The 19,019-nt window shown below is 47.0% G+C and overlaps 1 protein-coding gene across 1 annotated transcript in view; it reads right to left on the reverse strand.

Moving 5' to 3' along the window:
• Positions 1-209: 209 nt before the first annotated feature.
• The window catches only part of LOC142591289 (luciferin 4-monooxygenase-like), a 73,549-nt gene continuing 54,739 nt past the window's right edge, over positions 210-19,019 (reverse strand). Inside the window, exons 7-9 of the mRNA XM_075703618.1 lie at positions 6,443-6,587; positions 4,010-4,273; positions 210-795 (exon numbers count right to left, since the gene is read on the reverse strand). Of these exons, the coding sequence (XP_075559733.1) occupies positions 656-795; positions 4,010-4,273; positions 6,443-6,587 (549 nt within the window). The 3' untranslated portion in view covers positions 210-655. The remainder of the gene's footprint in view (positions 796-4,009; positions 4,274-6,442; positions 6,588-19,019) is intronic.

Genomic DNA, 19,019 nt, shown 5'->3' on the forward strand with positions numbered 1-19,019 from the left:
CTTCCTTTTTCATGACTAACTAGGTATAAATAGAGCACATTACATCGACACTGCCAACCCGCGCGAAACACGTACTTTTCACCCTAAAATGGTTAAGGAAGAATCCTGCAAGTCTAAATTTTAAAAAGACGTTCTTCCCAAGAACAGCTCGGCAGTGGAATGCCTTATCTACTGACACCATACAGTGCACAAATGATTCGTTGCTCTCTTGCGCGCTGTCATGAAGTTTTGTCTCCGTATTGTTACTTGCTTTTTTGTTTTCTTTTTTGAATGGAGTTTAGACCAAGACAGCAAGTTGCATTATCTTTATTCTCATCTCTTGTAATGTTTGTTTTTCCTAATTTATCTGTTCTATTTTTTCTTACAAATCTTGGCAGTATGTGCTTGCTGGTTTGTCCTCGTGATGATTTGATTACAGTGGTATGTTCGTTACGATCCCATGTTTGAAATGCTGTAATGTCACGTTTGCTTTGTATGCCTGCTCCTGCATGAAGCCTGGCACTCAGGTTTGCATTATTCTTGTATATAAAAAAATAAATGAATTTAATATTCATCTGGTTTTATTCATGTTAGGGTATTATTAGAATGCTATATTACCCGTGACTTGTAAATAAAGTAGACAAAAACAAACATGTATGTATGTCCTCGACAGCATTCAATAAAATGCTCCGGCCTTCTTAAGCTTAACAAACTCAGTCATGAGATGGCGCTTCAGCACTTTGCCTCTTGTGTTCTTGGGCAGCTTTTCAGCGAAAACAATCCCACCGTGTAGTCCCTTGTAAACAGCCAATCTCTCTGAAAAATAAATAAGCATACATTTTAAGTAGTATTTTACTTTTGTGAGTAATGGTGACGTGCAAAGTACATTACGAGAAAACACTTTTGACGCCGCACCCTGTAAAGTGGGAAGTGAGTTAATGTACATCAAATTATTACTTATCATAAACGTGCATCGACGTGCCACGAGACTGGATAACAAGTCGAAGGTTTAAAATGCAGTGGTCCTTCAGCTACACCTATGCGTCGCTTCAGTTGGCGCTCCAGTCTGCAGAATTTATCACCTTAGACGTATGAATATTCATAGTTCGAACTCTACTTCTTCCGTCACAGGAGGCACCGGCCTACTACTTATATAAAAACAGAGGGCTACGACGTAACGAAACACAAGCGCGCACTCGCAACATAGGCGTGTAAACCGAAAGGTCCACTCACTCGAAATTTCGCACGTGCAGAAATCGAGTGTGCTCCTTCACTTCCGCACTGTATGCTCCCCGCCCGCTAACATTGTCGGCAGAAACGAGGTGGCGGGCACCGTTAAGACTAAGAACCACAGGTTGTCAGCGTACGACACTGCTGGGCTCCACGGAATCCAATCAGTGTTGTGACATTGCATTGAATTACTTACGGAAATGCATCTTACGTTATGCAAGTAACTAAATGAGACATTATTGGCGAGGATATGATTTTCCATCCATAAGTTTTAGATTCATGGTTACCGCGTCCTCTATGTAACAATTCTGTTAGAGCGGCTACAATAACAATAAGAGACAACGGCGAACGGCGTAGCCGTACTGTTTGTTCACTGTGACCTCCCTATTATCCAGAAGCGACAATCTTCTGGGCTCTGCATAATGAAAAAAATGCAGGCAGAATGGATCTCACGATGACGGTCGGCGGCAGTGCGTTAGCATTGAATTAATATAGGGACGCAAGTTTTGCTATCGTCTAAACGAGTTACATGCGATGGGTGTACTGCAGCGAGATTCCTATTTGCGCTTCCCTAACAACACTCACCGCCACCTAGCGCCGGCGCTGCGAAGCCTGCGCGTGACCTTTGAAGCAGTGTTGCCGATTCAGCGGTTTTGCAGCTAAATTTATTGATTTCTGGCGCTGACTAGCGGAAAAACTTTTTCGCTTGAGGGCGTCGAGCTTTGTCGCGATTTTTCTATAATGTTGGCTTCCTTTTTGGCGGTAAGAAAGCATACGAGTTTTTACAATAATTCGTGCTTCACGTGTAGCATACCGGCGGGTTATTCACTTCTCTTTGGTAGTAAGAGACAATTATGATCATCATCCAGAAACAGTGTGCGTGCCTCGCATTTTTCCACGATGTTTTCATGCCTCCTCTGAATTGCTCCAAACGTTTCGGCTGTTTTGTAGCAGTATTTCGGCATTTTCGGCACTTAGGTATTTCCGTAGACACGTTGTAGGAAATTTTGCCTCGTGAAATGACTTCAGTTATAAACATACAGCCGATTTTGTTGGCTGCACTCAATTAATCGGTAATGGTGCTGCCATGGCCAAACACAGATGTTGAAAGTGCTTTCAGTCGGCTGATTAAGATTACATTTGAATTAAACAGAATGTCCACTGAGATGAGAAATATCCTTGCTCAATGGGCAGGCCTCCGAAATAACGATAACTGCTGCGTCAATTAATCCTGTGCAAACACGTTGTTCGCGAGATCGGCAAGATCAAGGTTTGGGAGGTAAGCGATGAACACCCAAGGCGCAGCCATGCTAGCGATGCAATACACACAGAGGGCACGCCACCATTCCAAGATATAATGGCCGGCACATTTCTCCAATTGGAATCGCCACGCGGATGTTGAACCTGATTTCCAGCCAGTGTTGCAGTTCGCGGAAGCATCTATTTTAGTTTCGTTTCGCCGTACGTTTGCGAACTTGCAGTCGCATAAATAAAGTGCTTATTGTTATTGGTCATTTATACTTCTCAGCCCACTATCAAAACAAAAAAATAACAGACTTTTCTACCCAGTGTAAATTTTTTCTTCTACGCTTCACGTAGACACACTAAAATGTGTTATTTTGATTTTTCTCTACATATAGTGCGTTTTTAGCGGACTTGCTCGTAATGCGGATTTCAGAACTTTCTCATGTCTTGATGAGAATAATTTTGTATTTCTAGTGGGCAACACTGCTCTGAAATGCATGACGCTGCAGTGCATGGCGAACGCTAAGGAAACCGTCATGAAACAACCGGGCTCCTCTCTCGCGCTTATTTCTGGACACCCTGCGCCATCTAGTGGCGCTGCCACGAAGTCCGCACGTAGCATCTGAGAGGAGAAGCGTGGCTCACTAGTACCTGCGAACGTTGTAAATTGTTCCCTCACATGCCGCACACCCGGTGGCACGCACTCAGTGACCGAACTCGGCGAGAGCTTCATTGAAGAGCATCACATACTCAGTGAACTTGTGGCTAAACTTACTTATGCGCAAAGTTGCTGTCATTGAGGAAGCCTTGTGGCGTGAGTCCGTTTCTGCTGAACATCACATAAACTTAAGGGATGCTTTTCGTCATTGTAGGGCGTCACATTAGCAGTGGGACATACCAAGCTGGAGTCGAAGACGTTCATCGAAGAGCGTCACAACCCTCCTGGCACATACCCTGTGATCCGAATTGGCATCAAAGTGGTTCACTGAAGACCAGCACATACATAACACTGAAAACCAGCGCACACCAAACAGTACATGTCTAGTGCTCGAAGTGGGCACTAAAGCGTATCTTCGAACATCGGTACCTACCAGTCCTGCATCTACTGTGACCCATGTCGCGTCAAGGAGATTCATTGAAGAGCAGCACGTGATGCAAACATCGTTACACCGTGGCAGCTAGTCGGACGGCTTGCTTCGAGCCCTGTTCAGTAGTCAGTAGCACAGTAGTCCGATGCGATATTCATTCGACCACGGAATCCCTAGTGACCCAGGTAGGCGGCCAACGGATACAAACATAGGCAGATAGATAGACAGCCCCAGAAAGTGCGTGAAGTACCGAAATAATGCTAATGCATTAAAAAGGACACCTACACAGTTTCTGGGATTACTTTTGTAGGGAGCTCAGTAAACACAAAGTTAATGTTCTTGTGCTGTTGTAGATAGCAACATTGTTTCATACTTTACACTAAGTTTTTTTTACTATGGGCTCTACAGTTCGACCGTCGCGAATGGAGTTGGCTTGCTGCAACAAAGCACTGCATGCATCAACGTACCTGCCACGTGCTCCTTGATCCGCTGTGCGATCTGGCCGTGCTTCTCCTGCTCCAATTTTCGCCGCAGGACAACAATGGCGGCTGGTGCCTCTCCGAGCACCGGGTGCGCCACACCGAGCACGGCCACTTCGGCCACAAAGTGAAGCTCAAGAACACATTGCTCCACCTCGAAGGGTTCCACCTTGGTATCAAAACACTTTATGACGCTCTTCAGCCGCTCGGTCACGAACACCCGGCCAGAGACATCGTAGTAGCCCATGTCCCCTGCGTGCACCTCTGCGTCACTCACGTAGTTCCTGCTACGAATCACAAGATATCGTAGTAGACTTGGTTCTCCAGGAACTCAAAGCATCTATGTTACGTCTATCCTTCCACAAATCACATAAACTTTGACGCTTGTTGGGCCACGCTTGATTGTGGACACAGCAGTCTAAGAAATGTGATTGCTGGATCAGTATTTGCAGATTGAAATTGGCTTAAACGCCTGATGTGGTCAAACGTGATGCAAGCTACATTAGAGTAGCGCAAAGCAGCTGTTGGGGTTCCATTACTAAGGTTTTTTTTATTATTTGGGGTTTTACGTGCCAAAACCACTTTCTGATTATGAGGCACGCCGTAGTGGAGGACTCCGGAAATTTTGGCCACTTGGGGTTCTTTAACGTGCCCCTAAATCTAAGCACACGGGTGTTTTTGCATTTCGCCCCCATCGAAATGTGGCCGTCGTGCCCGGGATTCGATCCCGCGACCCCGTGCTCAGCAGCCCAACACCATAGCCACTGAGCATCCACGGCGGGTCATTACTAAGGTTGAGTGTGAATTCTACCTTTACAAGCTACCACATTATTTCGTAATTAAAACAGTTTACTTTTCGTAATATCGAAATTAAAACATTTGAGCAGATTATAGAATATGCAGGAAGGTCAGAACTGCGCATGACAAACTAGTAGCACTTTTGATACCCGTAGGTTGCGTTTATACTTCCCAGAATAATATTCACTATCATCATCAGAATACTATCACTATTGACGCGGAGTATTACTAAATGAAAAAAAAAGAAATTGGGCAGCAGCCGTCTCACGATGAGTGTCGACGTTATTGGAATTAACAGTCAAGCGACGTAGACTGACACACCAGATTATTGAAAACGCCTTTCTTGGAATCTTTAGTGGCAATTCCGGGTATTATATTGCTTCGGCTATATCCGACACTCTGTCTCCAGGACCGGCCAACCTAGCTATGCGCTGGCTTGTTAGGGTCACCCATAACCAAAATGGTACCAGCACGAGTGACACCACAGCGACAGCAATGGAATGACGAAGACTGTATGACGTGAACTAAATGACAAAGACGCGATGACGGCAATCACATTACGAAGATGGGATGATGAGCCTGAAGGGATGAGGATGATATAACGACGACAGGGTGACGGCGACGGCCTTAGGATGGCGGGATAATGACGGTGGCATGACGACGACGGTAGGGCAGGAATTAGATGACGAAGAAGGAATGACAACGATGTCACGACCAAGACGGCATCACGACAACAGTATGACGACGAATGCGTGCCGACGGCTGTAGATGACGAAGAAGGAATGACAACGATGTCACGACCAAGACGGCATCACGACAACAGTATGACGACGAATGCGTGCCGACGGCTGTAAAACGACGATTCAATGACGTCAAAAGAATGACAACGTTGGCATGACCACCATGGAATGACTACGCCATGATTACGATGAAATGACGAAGGAGGAACGGCAAATGTCACGACAAAAGCGGTATGACGACATTGAATGAAAGGAGCAACTTTCAGAGAAAACATGAGGAGCTTTGGAACAACATGAACAAGCACAGCGTAATCACTACCGCGCTTGTGGAACCTGATCAGGCCACTAATGCACTGGCGCTGATCGGCCATTGATCGGCTGGGGCATCCCATATATCTTTTCCACTAGAAGAAACTTCAGCCATTGCCTCGCTCATCAGTGGCTACATATACAGATGACTCCAAGGAAGAAACGGTGGATATCCTAACTTGACTGGCGCCCGCACCCCACGTGATATAAGCAACGTGATATACTTTCGCCCCCTTCCTGTTTTCAGTTGGTGTGAATAAGGCTATTCTGGAGAGGCCAAAACGTCAAGTATTTTTCAATAATTTTTTGCTGTCATCGGCGTCATCATTTGTTTTCTTTTAGTTGTTCACGCTTTCAGTCTCTAGCCGCCCTACAGGAAGCTTTTATACAGATTTCACCGACTATATTAAGGTACGCACTGTGATAATACATTCGTTGTATTGTATAAGAAGAAAGGGGCATAAACTGTAAAAAAATTGTGTAAATTAACGTTAGAACTTCGCGCGCTATACGGCCAATAAACGCCGTTAACGTGGGCACTGCTAGTGCGTTGAAACGTATACATGCAGCTCACCTGTGCGCAGCCAGCCTTCAGCGCCAACAGCTGCAGCTGTTGCCTCACCGTTAGTGTAGTAAGATGTCATGAGGTTCGGCGAGCGCACCATTATTTCGCCATGTTCAAGCGGAGGCATCGTTCTCTTGGTCTTCGGATCAAGAATCTACGGTGCCGCAAAATAGGCATGTTAGGTAACAGCTATCATCATCATTTATCCTGCTTACAATCAGAAATACAGATAATTACAGTATAGGAAAGATAACTACTAGAGCAATTCGATCATATCAAGGTGCGGTTCTTAACAGACTAATATTCATTCACTCCACATTGTCTTGAAAATACAGATTCAATCATTGTTCACACGGACACAAGATTCGGAAGCTCTCATCGCACCAAGTGAAGCGTTAAGTCGAGAAACTGCCGCAGAGGAACACTAAAGGCGCCTTCCTTAGTAGAAATACATTACCAGTCCTGCCTAATGTAAATTGCATGGTGAAAAACCTGACGAAGAAAATTAAAGCAGATTGCAAAGCAATCTTTGCAACGACAAATTGTGTGTACAGGCATAAATCATGGTTCAGCTCAAAGTCATTTGGAACGCATTGGACTAGGGAGTAAACGTCAGTCGCAGTTTATGCAAAATATGGTGAGGTGGCGTTTATTCGTGTACGATGTATAGGCACACTAGTGTCGTACTTTGTAAGGCCACTCGGTATGTGGTAGCAGCATGTGAGGTCGATGTTACAAATGTGTTAAACTGTGGCTCCGGACATCACCTGACGCAAGCTTACATTATTACTCGACGGCATTCAAGAGAGTTCATCAGTCTCTTTAAAACACGGTCTCGAGCCACTTATATTCCATAGAAAATCTGGAAGGCCGCACTGTGGCTTTTTAACCGGAGAGAGGGAAGCTGATTTTGCAATTATGGTCGAAAGCACAGCAAGGCGAAAATACAGCACGAAGCCCAGTAGAAGAAAAGGGTAGACAAAAAGAAAGACGAAAGACCTTTTATATCCTCTTATCAACACTCTGCTGCCTTACAGATGCTGGCCTAATGCTTGGCAACGCTTCACCAGGACCAAAGCTGACATGGTCTTTATGACAAACAGGAAATGTGCATCAGTAATTCTTGAGCAGCGTAACGACTTGTTCACGCTTATAAAGGAAAATAGCTGCTCGCACACATAAGTGCCGCCAAACATGGTGAAGATTCTCGCTGCTTTCGTATGCAATACAGGAAGTACGCTTTCTCCAGGAAACTAATAAAATTCGGGTGCACAGAAATAATGAAACTTAGACTTGAGCGTCGGGCTGGCCGACGTTCCGACAGTTTATTTTGTAGTCAAGAAGGTAGACCATCTACTTGCACCGATAATGGTAGCGACAAAATCTTGAAATATTAAGACAGGCCAGCATGCATGTCATTGCACGGGTCTCGCAATTTTTGAGGGAATAATTGAGCAGTCAACAAAAAGACTGCTATGCTTTGAATTTTCCATTAACGTCAACGTCGTGAATTATTCGAACGCTGCGTTCTTTACCTGATGCTCTCAAAGCTGCATTTCTTCGTTTAATGCAAAGAGGTCATACATTGCAGTGCTCACTTTGTTCCTGCCTTGAAGCTTAGCATTAGCAGGATGTTCAAGAGCCCAGTACGTTCTTATATATGCAAGGACGCTAATTCATGAACTTTGCATCTAACAGATCGGCAGCTATTTTGCCTTTGGCTTTCATGAATGCGTGAATCTCATTCAGCAAATTATAAAGCATTTTTATCCTACTGAACCACGGCAATTCAGAGTAGTACACAATGCTATTTTGTGCAGTTTGGCCAGCCTCTAAAAAAGACACAATGTGGCAATGCTACATAATATTTAACCAAATAATGTCCAACATGCTAAACAGCGTTAAGGACGTACTTCGTTTCCAGCGAATTGCGCCATGCGCCTCTTTGTGCAGAATTTTATTATTTTTTATTTATTTATTTATCATACCCTCAAGGTACGGTTGTACATTGCAGAGGGGAGCGGCAAAGTAAATACAGAGGCAAATCACAAAATAAGGAAGGAAGGCAAACAACATGGCAAAAAACATCGTATACAAAATAAGAATGGTAAGTAGAAACTTGTAAGCGTGGCAAAAATACATGGCGTTACAAAATAAAGAAAGGAAAGAACATACGATATAAAAATACAAGCCATATTGTAAAACAATGGCATAAAAGCAGTTATTATACAGAAAAGCAAACGCAACATTAATTTATAAAATGAAGCTTTGAAGTGTGCTTTTAAAGTTATTGGTGCCAATTATGCTTGTAAGTAATGCGGGTAAGTTATTCCAATCTTTTCTCGTTTGGGGAAGAAATGAATATCAAAAGCCGACGGTGTTGGAGTGCGGAATGTTTACCTTTTGGCGGTGGTCTATGCGAGATGAAATGTATGGTGGTGGTTGGACAAAGATAGAACGTAAATATGTGTTGTGGTAGTAGATTTTATGGAAAAGACATATGCGAGATAGTTTTCTACGGGTTGATAAAAGCGGGAGGTGAAGGAGAGCTTTCATGTTGGTGACACTCGCAGTTCTTTGGTAGTTGGCGAGAATGAAACGGGCTGATCGATTCTGTATTGCCTCTAGAGACTGTATGAGGGTGTCGTGACCAGGGTCCCATACTGATGATGCGTACTCTAGTTGTGGACGAATGTAAGTTGTGTACAATACGAGTTTTAGTGATGATGCTGCTTGAGAAAATTTTCGACGAAAGTATCCCAGTGTACGAGTGGCCTTAGATGTTATGTGATCAATGTGAGTTTTCCAGGATAGATTGCTGGCAATGTGAACCCCCAAGTATCGATATCACGTTACACATTCTAGTGGGATGTTGTTTAGCGTATAGGTGGGACAGATGACGTTAGTACGAGAAATCCTCATAGTCTTAAACTTTCTAATGTTTAATTCCATGCGCCACGTACAACACCACTCATTTATGTTATTGAGATCCTCCTGAATTAGTAGAATATCTGAAGAATTAGTTATTTTACGATACAAGACGCAGTCATCCGCAAATAGACAAATGTTCGAGGAAACGCGAGTGGGCAAGTCATTAATATAAATTAGGAATAATAAAGGACCGAGCACAGACCCTTGCGGGACGCCGGAGTCAACTGGGGCTAAAGGTGAGTTAGCGTCATTAGTGGTTACAAATTGAACACGTGATGTCAGAAACGCGCGAATCCAATTAATTACGGTGGGGCCTATGTTTAGAACGCCTAATTTGTGAAGAAGCAATGCATGGTTCACTTTGTCAAACGCTTTAGAGAAGTCGAGAAATATACAGTCTGTTAAAAAACCAGAATCTAAATTGACATGTAGGGCATTAGTGAAGAGGATAAGCTGAGTGTCACAGGAGAAGTTTTTTACGGAATCCATGCTGCATAACTGTGAAGAAGTTGCTATTTTCAAGAAAATTAACCAGATGCGTGTATATTATATGCTCCATAACTTTGCATGGTACAGATGTAAGTCTATAGGTCTATAGTTCTGTGGATCATGGGTTGGTCCAGTTTTGTGAATGGGAATTACCTTGCCGATTTTCCAATCATACGGTAAGGTGCCAGAGTTGTAAGATTGTGAGTAAATGCATTCTAGTAGGATTGAAAAGTATTCCGCTGTGTTTTGTAAGAATATAGTGTTAATTTCATCTACCCCACATGATGCTTTAGGTTTTAAGCTTTGTACTATGGCTTTGATACCAGTTGAGTTGAAAACGATGGGATTCATGAAATGGTAGTTAGTTGATTTTATCTCACGCATCGGATCAGTGGTTTGAGGTTGTTTGGATCGCGACACTGGAGCGATCCGATGGGAACTCGGCGCTGACGCCCGTGGTTGTACCTGGGTCGCAAGCCCCAAGGGTAGCGTTGGCCTGGCGGCCTGGGGTACAACAGCAAGCATCCGAAGGTCCCGGCAAAGCATGAGTCGACAGGTAACAACGAAACAACTTGTTTATTTTAACATCGCAAAGAGTTGGTGGTCAGGTTTGACCGAAGTAGAGAGACGGGAGAGCACTTCACTCAACGGAAGAAATCGGAGCCCTCCTCTGGTGTCCGGGGGCAGCTGTTTTTATACTCTCGCAGTTGAGGGCAAGAAGGAACCCCTCAAAAGACGAGCACGTGAATGTACAATGGGCTAATGGTGACGCACACTGTCGTAGCGATGCCGTAGCACCATGTCGTGGCGCTGCGCACGATCTCGTAGCACCTGGTCGTGGCGCTGCGCAGCACACTGTCGTGGCGCTGCGCAGCATACTGTCGTGGCGCTGCGCAGCACACTGTCGTGGCGCTGCCGGTCGGACACAATGACTGTAACGAGAAGATGGTCCCTGCTTTGGCATCGCCTGTTTCGGGCACAATGACTGGAACGAGATCCCTGCTTTGGCATCGCCTGTTTCGGGCCCAATAACTGGAAGGAGATCCCTGCTTTGGCCTCGCCTGTTTCGGGCACAATGACTGGAACGAAATCCCTAGGCGGTCGCATCGCCGCAGACGCGCCTGGAAACACCTGGCGATGAGTGTTGCGGTGACGACGATCGGGCCAAAATGTCCGCCGCCCCGCCACCGTCGCGCCGGCAAAACCACGTGTCGCAGGCGAAACGCAACAGACCGCCCCGCCGGGGAAAGGAGATCCCGATGGACAGGGGACTGCATCCGCTGTCCGGAGGGATGTCGCTCGATGATGCTCATAACCGAAGTCGGGCGTCCCTTGACGTTTCTTGAGCGCAGCGCACAGAGAAGGCCTCGTTCTCTCGTTCAGGTTCGCACGGGACACTGCAAAGTGACTTCGGGAGAGTTCACATTTTTGTTCTCGTTCCCGGCAAGCGTTAGAACTACGCTGAAAACTCAACCGCTCAGTCAGCAAGCACGGCACAACCCTCACTAAGCCCTGCCAGGCTCTTTCCCCGTTTTATACCACTGCCTAGTTCCTTACAGTAGTCTAGCATCACTCAGAACGCGTCCACAAATTGAAAAATTGCACTAGAAAGCATATCATCACTTTGAAACACTAAACAAAAGCAATATGTTAAAAAAAATCCTGCCTCAGGAAGAAAAACATCAGTAACAAACAATTTTGAGGCTGATTCCTACGTTAGGGGCTTCGACTTAAGCCATCGGCGTTACCGTTGAGACTCCCCTTTTTGTAACGCACCTCAAAGGAATATTGTTGTAAAGCGAGGCTCCAGCGCAGGAGGCGGCCATTTTTGGGAGAGATGGTCTGCAGCCATTGGAGAGGGCAGTGATCCGTCTCAATGATAAACCTCGAGCCGGCTAGATAGCATGACAATTTCTGAACGGCCCACACGAGACATGCACACTCTTTCTCGGTGGCGCTATACGCCTGCTCACGACTGGTCAGCTTACGACTAGCATACAGGACGGGGTGTTCTACTTCTCCATTTTCCCGTTGGCACAGTACAACGCCCATGCCTCGCTCACTAGCATCGCACTGAACAATGAACCCTTTTGTATAGTCTGGCGATCGTAGCACAGGCTGGCTTGTTAGGGCACTCTTTAGGGCGCTAAAAGCTCTTTCCTTTGTCTCGTCCCAGACGACTGTTTGAGGCTCTGTCTTTCTTAGAGCATCCGTCAGGGGAGCCGCGATATCAGAGTACCTAGGGATGTACCTCTGATAGTAGCCGGCGACACCTAAGAACGACCGAATATCGGTCTTTGTGCGCGGTTGCGGAAAGTCTCGCACAGCGGCCACTTTTATTTCAGAGGGGCGGCGACGACCCTGACCAATCACGTGACCGAGGTAGACAACCTCGGCCTGTGCTAACTGGCACTTAGGAGCCTTTACTGTCAAGCCTGCTTCGCGCAGGCGGGTTAGCACTGCCCGCAAGTGTGTCATATGCTCAGACCAGGATGCGGAGAATATCGCTACGTCGTCTAGATACGGTAAAGCGAATTCTTGCTGTCCCCGCAACACTTTATCCATGAGACTTGAAAAACAGTATGGCGCGTTCTTCAAACCAAAACTCAACACTTTAGGACGGAATGTTCCCATTGGTGAAATGAACGCCGCATACCTACTAGCCTCTTCTGTAAGTGGAACCTGCCAATAACCCCTGACAAGATCTAGGGTGGAAATAAACTGAGCGCTACTAACTTTCTCAAGGCGCTCCTCGATGTTAGGGATCGGATAAATTTGATCCTTAGTGATGGAATTAAGCCTGCGGTAGTCGACGCAAGGACGAGGTTCCTTGCCCGGTACCTCAACTAAAATCAAAGGGGAGGTATAGTCACTCTCACCTGCCTCAATAACACCGAGCTGTAGCATTTTCTTTACCTCAGCCTCCATAATATCGCTCTGGCGGGGTGACACCCGATACGCCTTGGATCGTACTGGCTCTGTGGAGGTAAGTTCTATATCATGAGTAAGTACAGAAGTCCTACCAGGCCTCTCAGAGAACAGACCTTGAAACTCTTGTAATAGCTGGTGTAGTTCGGTTTTCTGCTCAGGCGACAGCGGTGCTTTACTGATAAGGTCACTAATGACTTGACCGGTGTCTTCCCTGTTCGTCACTGAGCCTAGTCCCGGAAGCTCGACCGGAAGCTCTTCAGGAACGTTTACCATCATGCACACCACTGCTTCCCTTTGTCTATAAGGTTTGAGCAGATTACAGTGGTAAACTTGCTGTGCTTTCCGCTTTCCTGGCAGACTTACCACGTAGTTAACGTCCGACAGTTTCTGAACAATTCGCGCTGGGCCCTCCCACTGCACGTCTAGTTTGTTGTTTAGCGATGTGCGCAATATCATGACCTCATCGCCAACCTCAAAACGACGGGCCCTGGCTGTCCGATCATAATAAACCTTGGCCCTCTGCTGGGCCTTTGTCATTGCTTCACCTGACAACTCCTGTGCCCTTCTTAAGCGTTCGAGGAGCTTAAGCACGTACTCCACCACGACTGGGTCGTCGCCCCTACCTTCCCATGATTCTCGAAGCATGCGAAGCGGAGATCGAAGCGAGCGACCGTACACCAGTTCAGCTGGCGAAAACCCCGTAGCCGCATGCGGCGCGGTCCTTAAAGCAAACATCACCCCAGGCAGACACAGCTCCCAGTCAGTTTGATGTTCAAAACACAAGGCTCTCAACACGCGCTTCATGACGGAGTGGAGCTTCTCAACGGAATTCGACTGTGGGTGGTACACTGAGCTGTGTAGCAGCTTTACCCCACACCTTTCGAGAAAAGTTGTCGTCAAAGCGCTAGTAAACACTGTGCCCTGATCTGATTGAATTTCTGCAGGAAAACCAACTCGCGCAAATATGGACAGTAGTGCATTAACTATCTCAACTGAGCTGAGTTCTTTAAGCGGCACTGCTTCAGGGAACTTTGTCGCTGGGCAGATCACAGTCAAAATGTGTCTGTACCCCGTGGCTGTTACCGGCAGAGGTCCCACTGTATCAATAACGAGCCGTCTAAAAGGCTCCGTAATGATAGGTACCAATTTCAACGGCGCCCTCGATTTGTCCCCTGGTTTGCCCACCCGCTGACAAGTGTCACATGTCCTCACGAAATGGTCTGCGTCCCGAAAACACCCTGGCCAATAGTACTCTTGCAAGAGACGGTCCTTAGTTTTCTTAACTCCTAGGTGTCCGGACCACGAACCCCCATGTGACAAGCGCAACAGATCCTGACGATAGCATTGAGGCACGACCAGCTGATCGAACTCCACTCCTCGGCGGTCTAGATACTTCCGGTACAGGACTCCACCTCTTTCCACAAAACGCGCAGTTTTCCTGGCGATACCTTCTTTGACATTGCAGCGCACGTTTTCCAGGCTGCCATCCTTTTTTTGCTCGGCTATCAAAGCCGACCGGCTGACTTTTAGCAACCTATCAAGTCCGTCTGACGTAGGTGCGATGAGCAAATCAGTAGATAGCTCTTCTAACTTTCCCGCGTCGGGCGTTTCCTCTCCAGTATCTGGCGCCTTTAACGTTACAGACTCAAGTTTATTCAGTTCGGGCGTGCTCGGAATATCAGCTTGCTGCGCCTCTGACCCTTTTTCGTTGTTTGATAACGTCGGCCCCGCAACTACCGCCTTTGCAGCGAGCTCCCGAACCTTCGATCTGGTTAAGGCCTGAACACTAGCTTCACCAAACAAAAGCCCCTTCTCGCGCAGGAGGTGATCGGACCTGTTTGAAAATAGGTACGGGTACTGGGGTGGCAGCATAGATGACACTGCGGCCTCTGTCTCAAGCGCTCCGAAAGGTCCTTCAATAAGCACTTTTGCTACCGGCAGACACACGCTATGAGCTTCCACGGCTTGCTTGATCCACGCGCACTCGCCCGTGAACATATGGGGTTCTACGTAAGACGGGTGAACTACATCCATCGTAGCTGCGGAATCGCGAAGCACTCGGCACTCTTTCCCGTTTACGAGGAGGTCTCGCATGTAAGGCTCAAGAAGCTTCATGTTCTCGTCAGTGCTGCCTATTGAAAAAAACACAACTTTTGGTGTTGTTTCCGGACACTGCGCCGAAAAGTGACCCGGCTTCTGGCACGTATAACAAACGCCCGCTCGCCTCATCTCGAACCGCTTTCTGCGTTCGGCTTCGGCTGCCGTCTCTTTACGTTTGGTCGGATTGCTTTCACTCGCATCCTCACTACGCGTGTCCCCCTTAAATCTCATGGGCGTGAACCTTGGCCTCTCAGACTTGGAGCCAAATTCACCCTTTTGACCGTCCTTAGCTCCGCGAGCTCGACGCGTCACAAACTCCTCGGCTAGCTCAGCGGCTCTAGCCACCGTACTCACGTCTGGCCTATCCAAGACCCAGTATCGCACGTTCTCCGGTAACCGACTATAACACTGTTCTAGCCCGAAACACTGCAGAACTTTATCGTGGTCACCAAACGCTTTCTCTTCTTTGAGCCACTCCTGCATGTTCGACATAAGCCTATACGCAAACTCTGTATATGACTCACTTTTGCCTTTCTCATTTTCCCGAAACTTCCGACGGAACGCTTCCGCAGACAGCCGGTACTTTTTTAGCAGACTCGATTTTACTTTGTCGAAATCCTCTGCTTCCTCTCTATCCAAGCGAGCGACTACGTCGGCCGCCTCGCCGGGTAACAAAGTGAGCAAGCGCTGTGGCCACGTTTCCCGAGAGAACCCCTGCTTCTCGCACGTTCGCTCAAAGTTAACCAGGAACAAACCAATGTCCTCTCCAAGCTTAAACGGCCGCATCAGGTCAGTCATTTTGAACAATACGCGTTCTCCTGCACCGTGTGCCTGACTTCCATTACGAGCGCGTTCCATCTCTACCTCGAGACGCTTCATTTCCAAAGCGTGTTCGCGCTCTTCTTTTTCTTTCTGCTCTTTAAGTTCGCGCTCCTGTCTTTTTGACCTCTCCTCAATAGTCTCAAGGCATTCCGACAGCTCGTCATCCTCAGCCTCTAACTCAAGAATAGCCGTTATCAGTTCCGGTTTTCTTAGTTTGTCTGAGACATCCAGACCCAACTCTCTTGCAAGCTCCAACAATTTCGGTTTGCGCAACGACTTCAAATCCATGGCTGCTCTGAATGCTGCTTTTTCTACTGCTTACTATTGTCTTGCCGCAAACTAACCCGGCAGCAACGACAACCACAATTACCAGCTCTGTTTCTGACACTAACAAAAAGCCTGGCAAAGCTCAGTAGAAGAAAGTCCCGCACTCACCAAACCTCGCAGGCAGGAATTCCGCGCAGTCGTTCCGCTGCAGGCAACCAGTCGTCACACAGGGCTCGTTGCACTGCTCCCGGATCGTCGTTGAGCTGCTCAGCATACTGTCAACTGCATCTCTTTGCTGCTGGCCTCCGTTGTCGTGATCTCGCCGCTGGCAGACAGTTGTTTGAAGTCGTAGGCGATCTCACCGCTGCCAACCAGATGTTTGAAGTCGTAGGCGATCTCACCGCTGGCAACCAGATGTTTGACGTCGGAGGCGATCTCACCGCTGCCAACCAGATATTTGGATCTGCGACACTGGAGCGATCGGATGGGAACTCGGCGCTGACGCCCGTGGTTGTACCTGGGTCGCAAGCCCCAAGGGTAGCGTTGGCCTGGCGGCCTGGGGTACAACAGCAAGCATCCGAAGGTCCCGGCAAAGCATGAGTCGACAGGTAACAACGAAACAACTTGTTTATTTTAACATCGCAAAGAGTTGGTGGTCAGGTTTGACCGAAGTAGAGAGACGGGAGAGCACTTCACTCAACGGAAGAAATCGGAGCCCTCCTCTGGTGTCCGGGGGCAGCTGTTTTTATACTCTCGCAGTTGAGGGCAAGAAGGAACCCCTCAAAAGACGAGCACGTGAATGTACAATGGGCTAATGGTGACGCACACTGTCGTAGCGATGCCGTAGCACCATGTCGTGGCGCTGCGCACGATCTCGTAGCACCTGGTCGTGGCGCTGCGCAGCACACTGTCGTGGCGCTGCGCAGCATACTGTCGTGGCGCTGCGCAGCACACTGTCGTGGCGCTGCCGGTCGGACACAATGACTGTAACGAGAAGATGGTCCCTGCTTTGGCATCGCCTGTTTCGGGCACAATGACTGGAACGAGATCCCTGCTTTGGCATCGCCTGTTTCGGGCCCAATAACTGGAAGGAGATCCCTGCTTTGGCCTCGCCTGTTTCGGGCACAATGACTGGAACGAAATCCCTAGGCGGTCGCATCGCCGCAGACGCGCCTGGAAACACCTGGCGATGAGTGTTGCGGTGACGACGATCGGGCCAAAATGTCCGCCGCCCCGCCGCCGTCGCGCCGGCAAAACCACGTGTCGCAGGCGAAACGCAACAAGGTGATGAGAATGACTGAGTGAAGGTATTGTTAAGCACAGTAGAACACAATAGGTCAGGTACTGGGTCCCCAGAAGTTGTTAGCAATGATATTCCAGTTTTATGGTTGTTTCGTCGTATGGCTTCCCAGAAGCGCTTTGGATTAGTCTTCAATAAATTTGGAAATGTCAATTAAGGAATGAAAATTTGGCTGACCTTAGGGCTTTAATATATGAAATTGCTGAGTTTATATGCTAGCCAATGTGTCTGTATTGAGGAATGTTTCGCTGTACGGAATAAGCGTTTTTTCCTGTTCGATAACCGATTCAGATATGTGCTGTACCATGGTGCTTTATTGTTAGCACAGAGGGATCGAAGGGGTACGTGTTTGGTGATAAGCTCACTTATTTTATTTTTGAAAATAGACCAGTTTGTTTCTACGGATCGTTGCAGATAAAGTGGTAGGAAAGTGTCTAGAAATATGCATAGTTCTCTGTTGATGGCTTGATAGTTAGCTTTTTTATAATCTCGGAACTTTTTCCGCTGTCGGTATGTTTTTTGTTGTGTTGTTGTAAGTGTAAAATGCAAGATGTCATGATCGCTCAGTCCGGGCATGTGTGTCACCGCAGAAAAGTTATCGGGCGATGACGTTAGAATGAGGTCCAGGAGTGAAGATGTGTTTTGTGCTACACGTGTTGGAAGTCTGACGATCTGCGATAAGCCGAAGTCAGAGCAAATGGAAAGAAACCGATTGGCCTTCGCCGACGAAGGATTAGAAAAGGGATTGACATGTGACCAGACAATGTTAGGAAAATTAAAATCGCCTAAGAGTATAATTTCAGTCCCGGGGAAACGCATGGTAATCTTATTTAAACAATCATATAAGTCATCGCAAAAGGATGAGTCGCTTGATGGGGATCGGTAGCACACACCTAGTATAATATTTTTAAAACTAATAGTTATACCAGCACCAAATTAGCTCTAAATTGGTATCAATGGTCACAAAAATAATACATTCTTTAACGGCGAGCAGAACGCCACCACCAATTCTACCAGTTCGGTCACTTCGGTACACAACGTATTGGTTCTCGCACTCAAACAGTTCGGGATTTGTTATTTTGCTATTTAACCATGTTTCTGTGAGTACAATGATGTCAGCATTACAGTCGTTAATAACAGCACATAATTCGTCTTTCTTAGGAAAAAAACTACGAATGTTAGTAAAAAGAACTGAACACCCGCAAACTTTTAAGGCACCTCCCCTCGGATGGCCCTAACTTGGCTGTAACTTACGGCCAGAACGAAGAGTTGTGCCAGGTGTATGCGTTCTGCGCATTTCATAATTTGATGTGCCCACTGGAGAGATACTGTTCGATGCTTGGTCTTTTCCTTTCCAGACGTGATGACGTTGACGTCGCAGCTGCGCACTGGCGGAATTGCAGGTGGCGCCCGATGCGCACTGTCAGGTCCACGTGAGCTGTTGCCAGCAGGTGTGGGTCCGGAGCAGAGGCGGCATCACAAATACTTTCACTGGCTTCGTCATATGCGTAGCATTTCCCATCCAACATTAGTTTTTTATATCGTAGTTTGAAAAACGTGCTTTTCGATTTGCCATATTCTATTAATTTTTTCCTTATGTTACGAGTTGCTTGGCAGAAATCTTCACTCATTGCTGTGTCCGTGTTTTTTAACAAACATCGCTTTGAAGAGACGAGCTCCCTGGTTTTATAGGTTTCAAATTTAGTTATTAATGGTCGAGTTTTCGCTGAATCAAAACGACCAAAT

This window comes from Dermacentor variabilis, chromosome 8 (genome assembly GCF_050947875.1).
Source record: "Dermacentor variabilis isolate Ectoservices chromosome 8, ASM5094787v1, whole genome shotgun sequence".
In the NCBI taxonomy this organism is placed as follows: Eukaryota; Metazoa; Arthropoda; class Arachnida; order Ixodida; family Ixodidae; genus Dermacentor; species Dermacentor variabilis.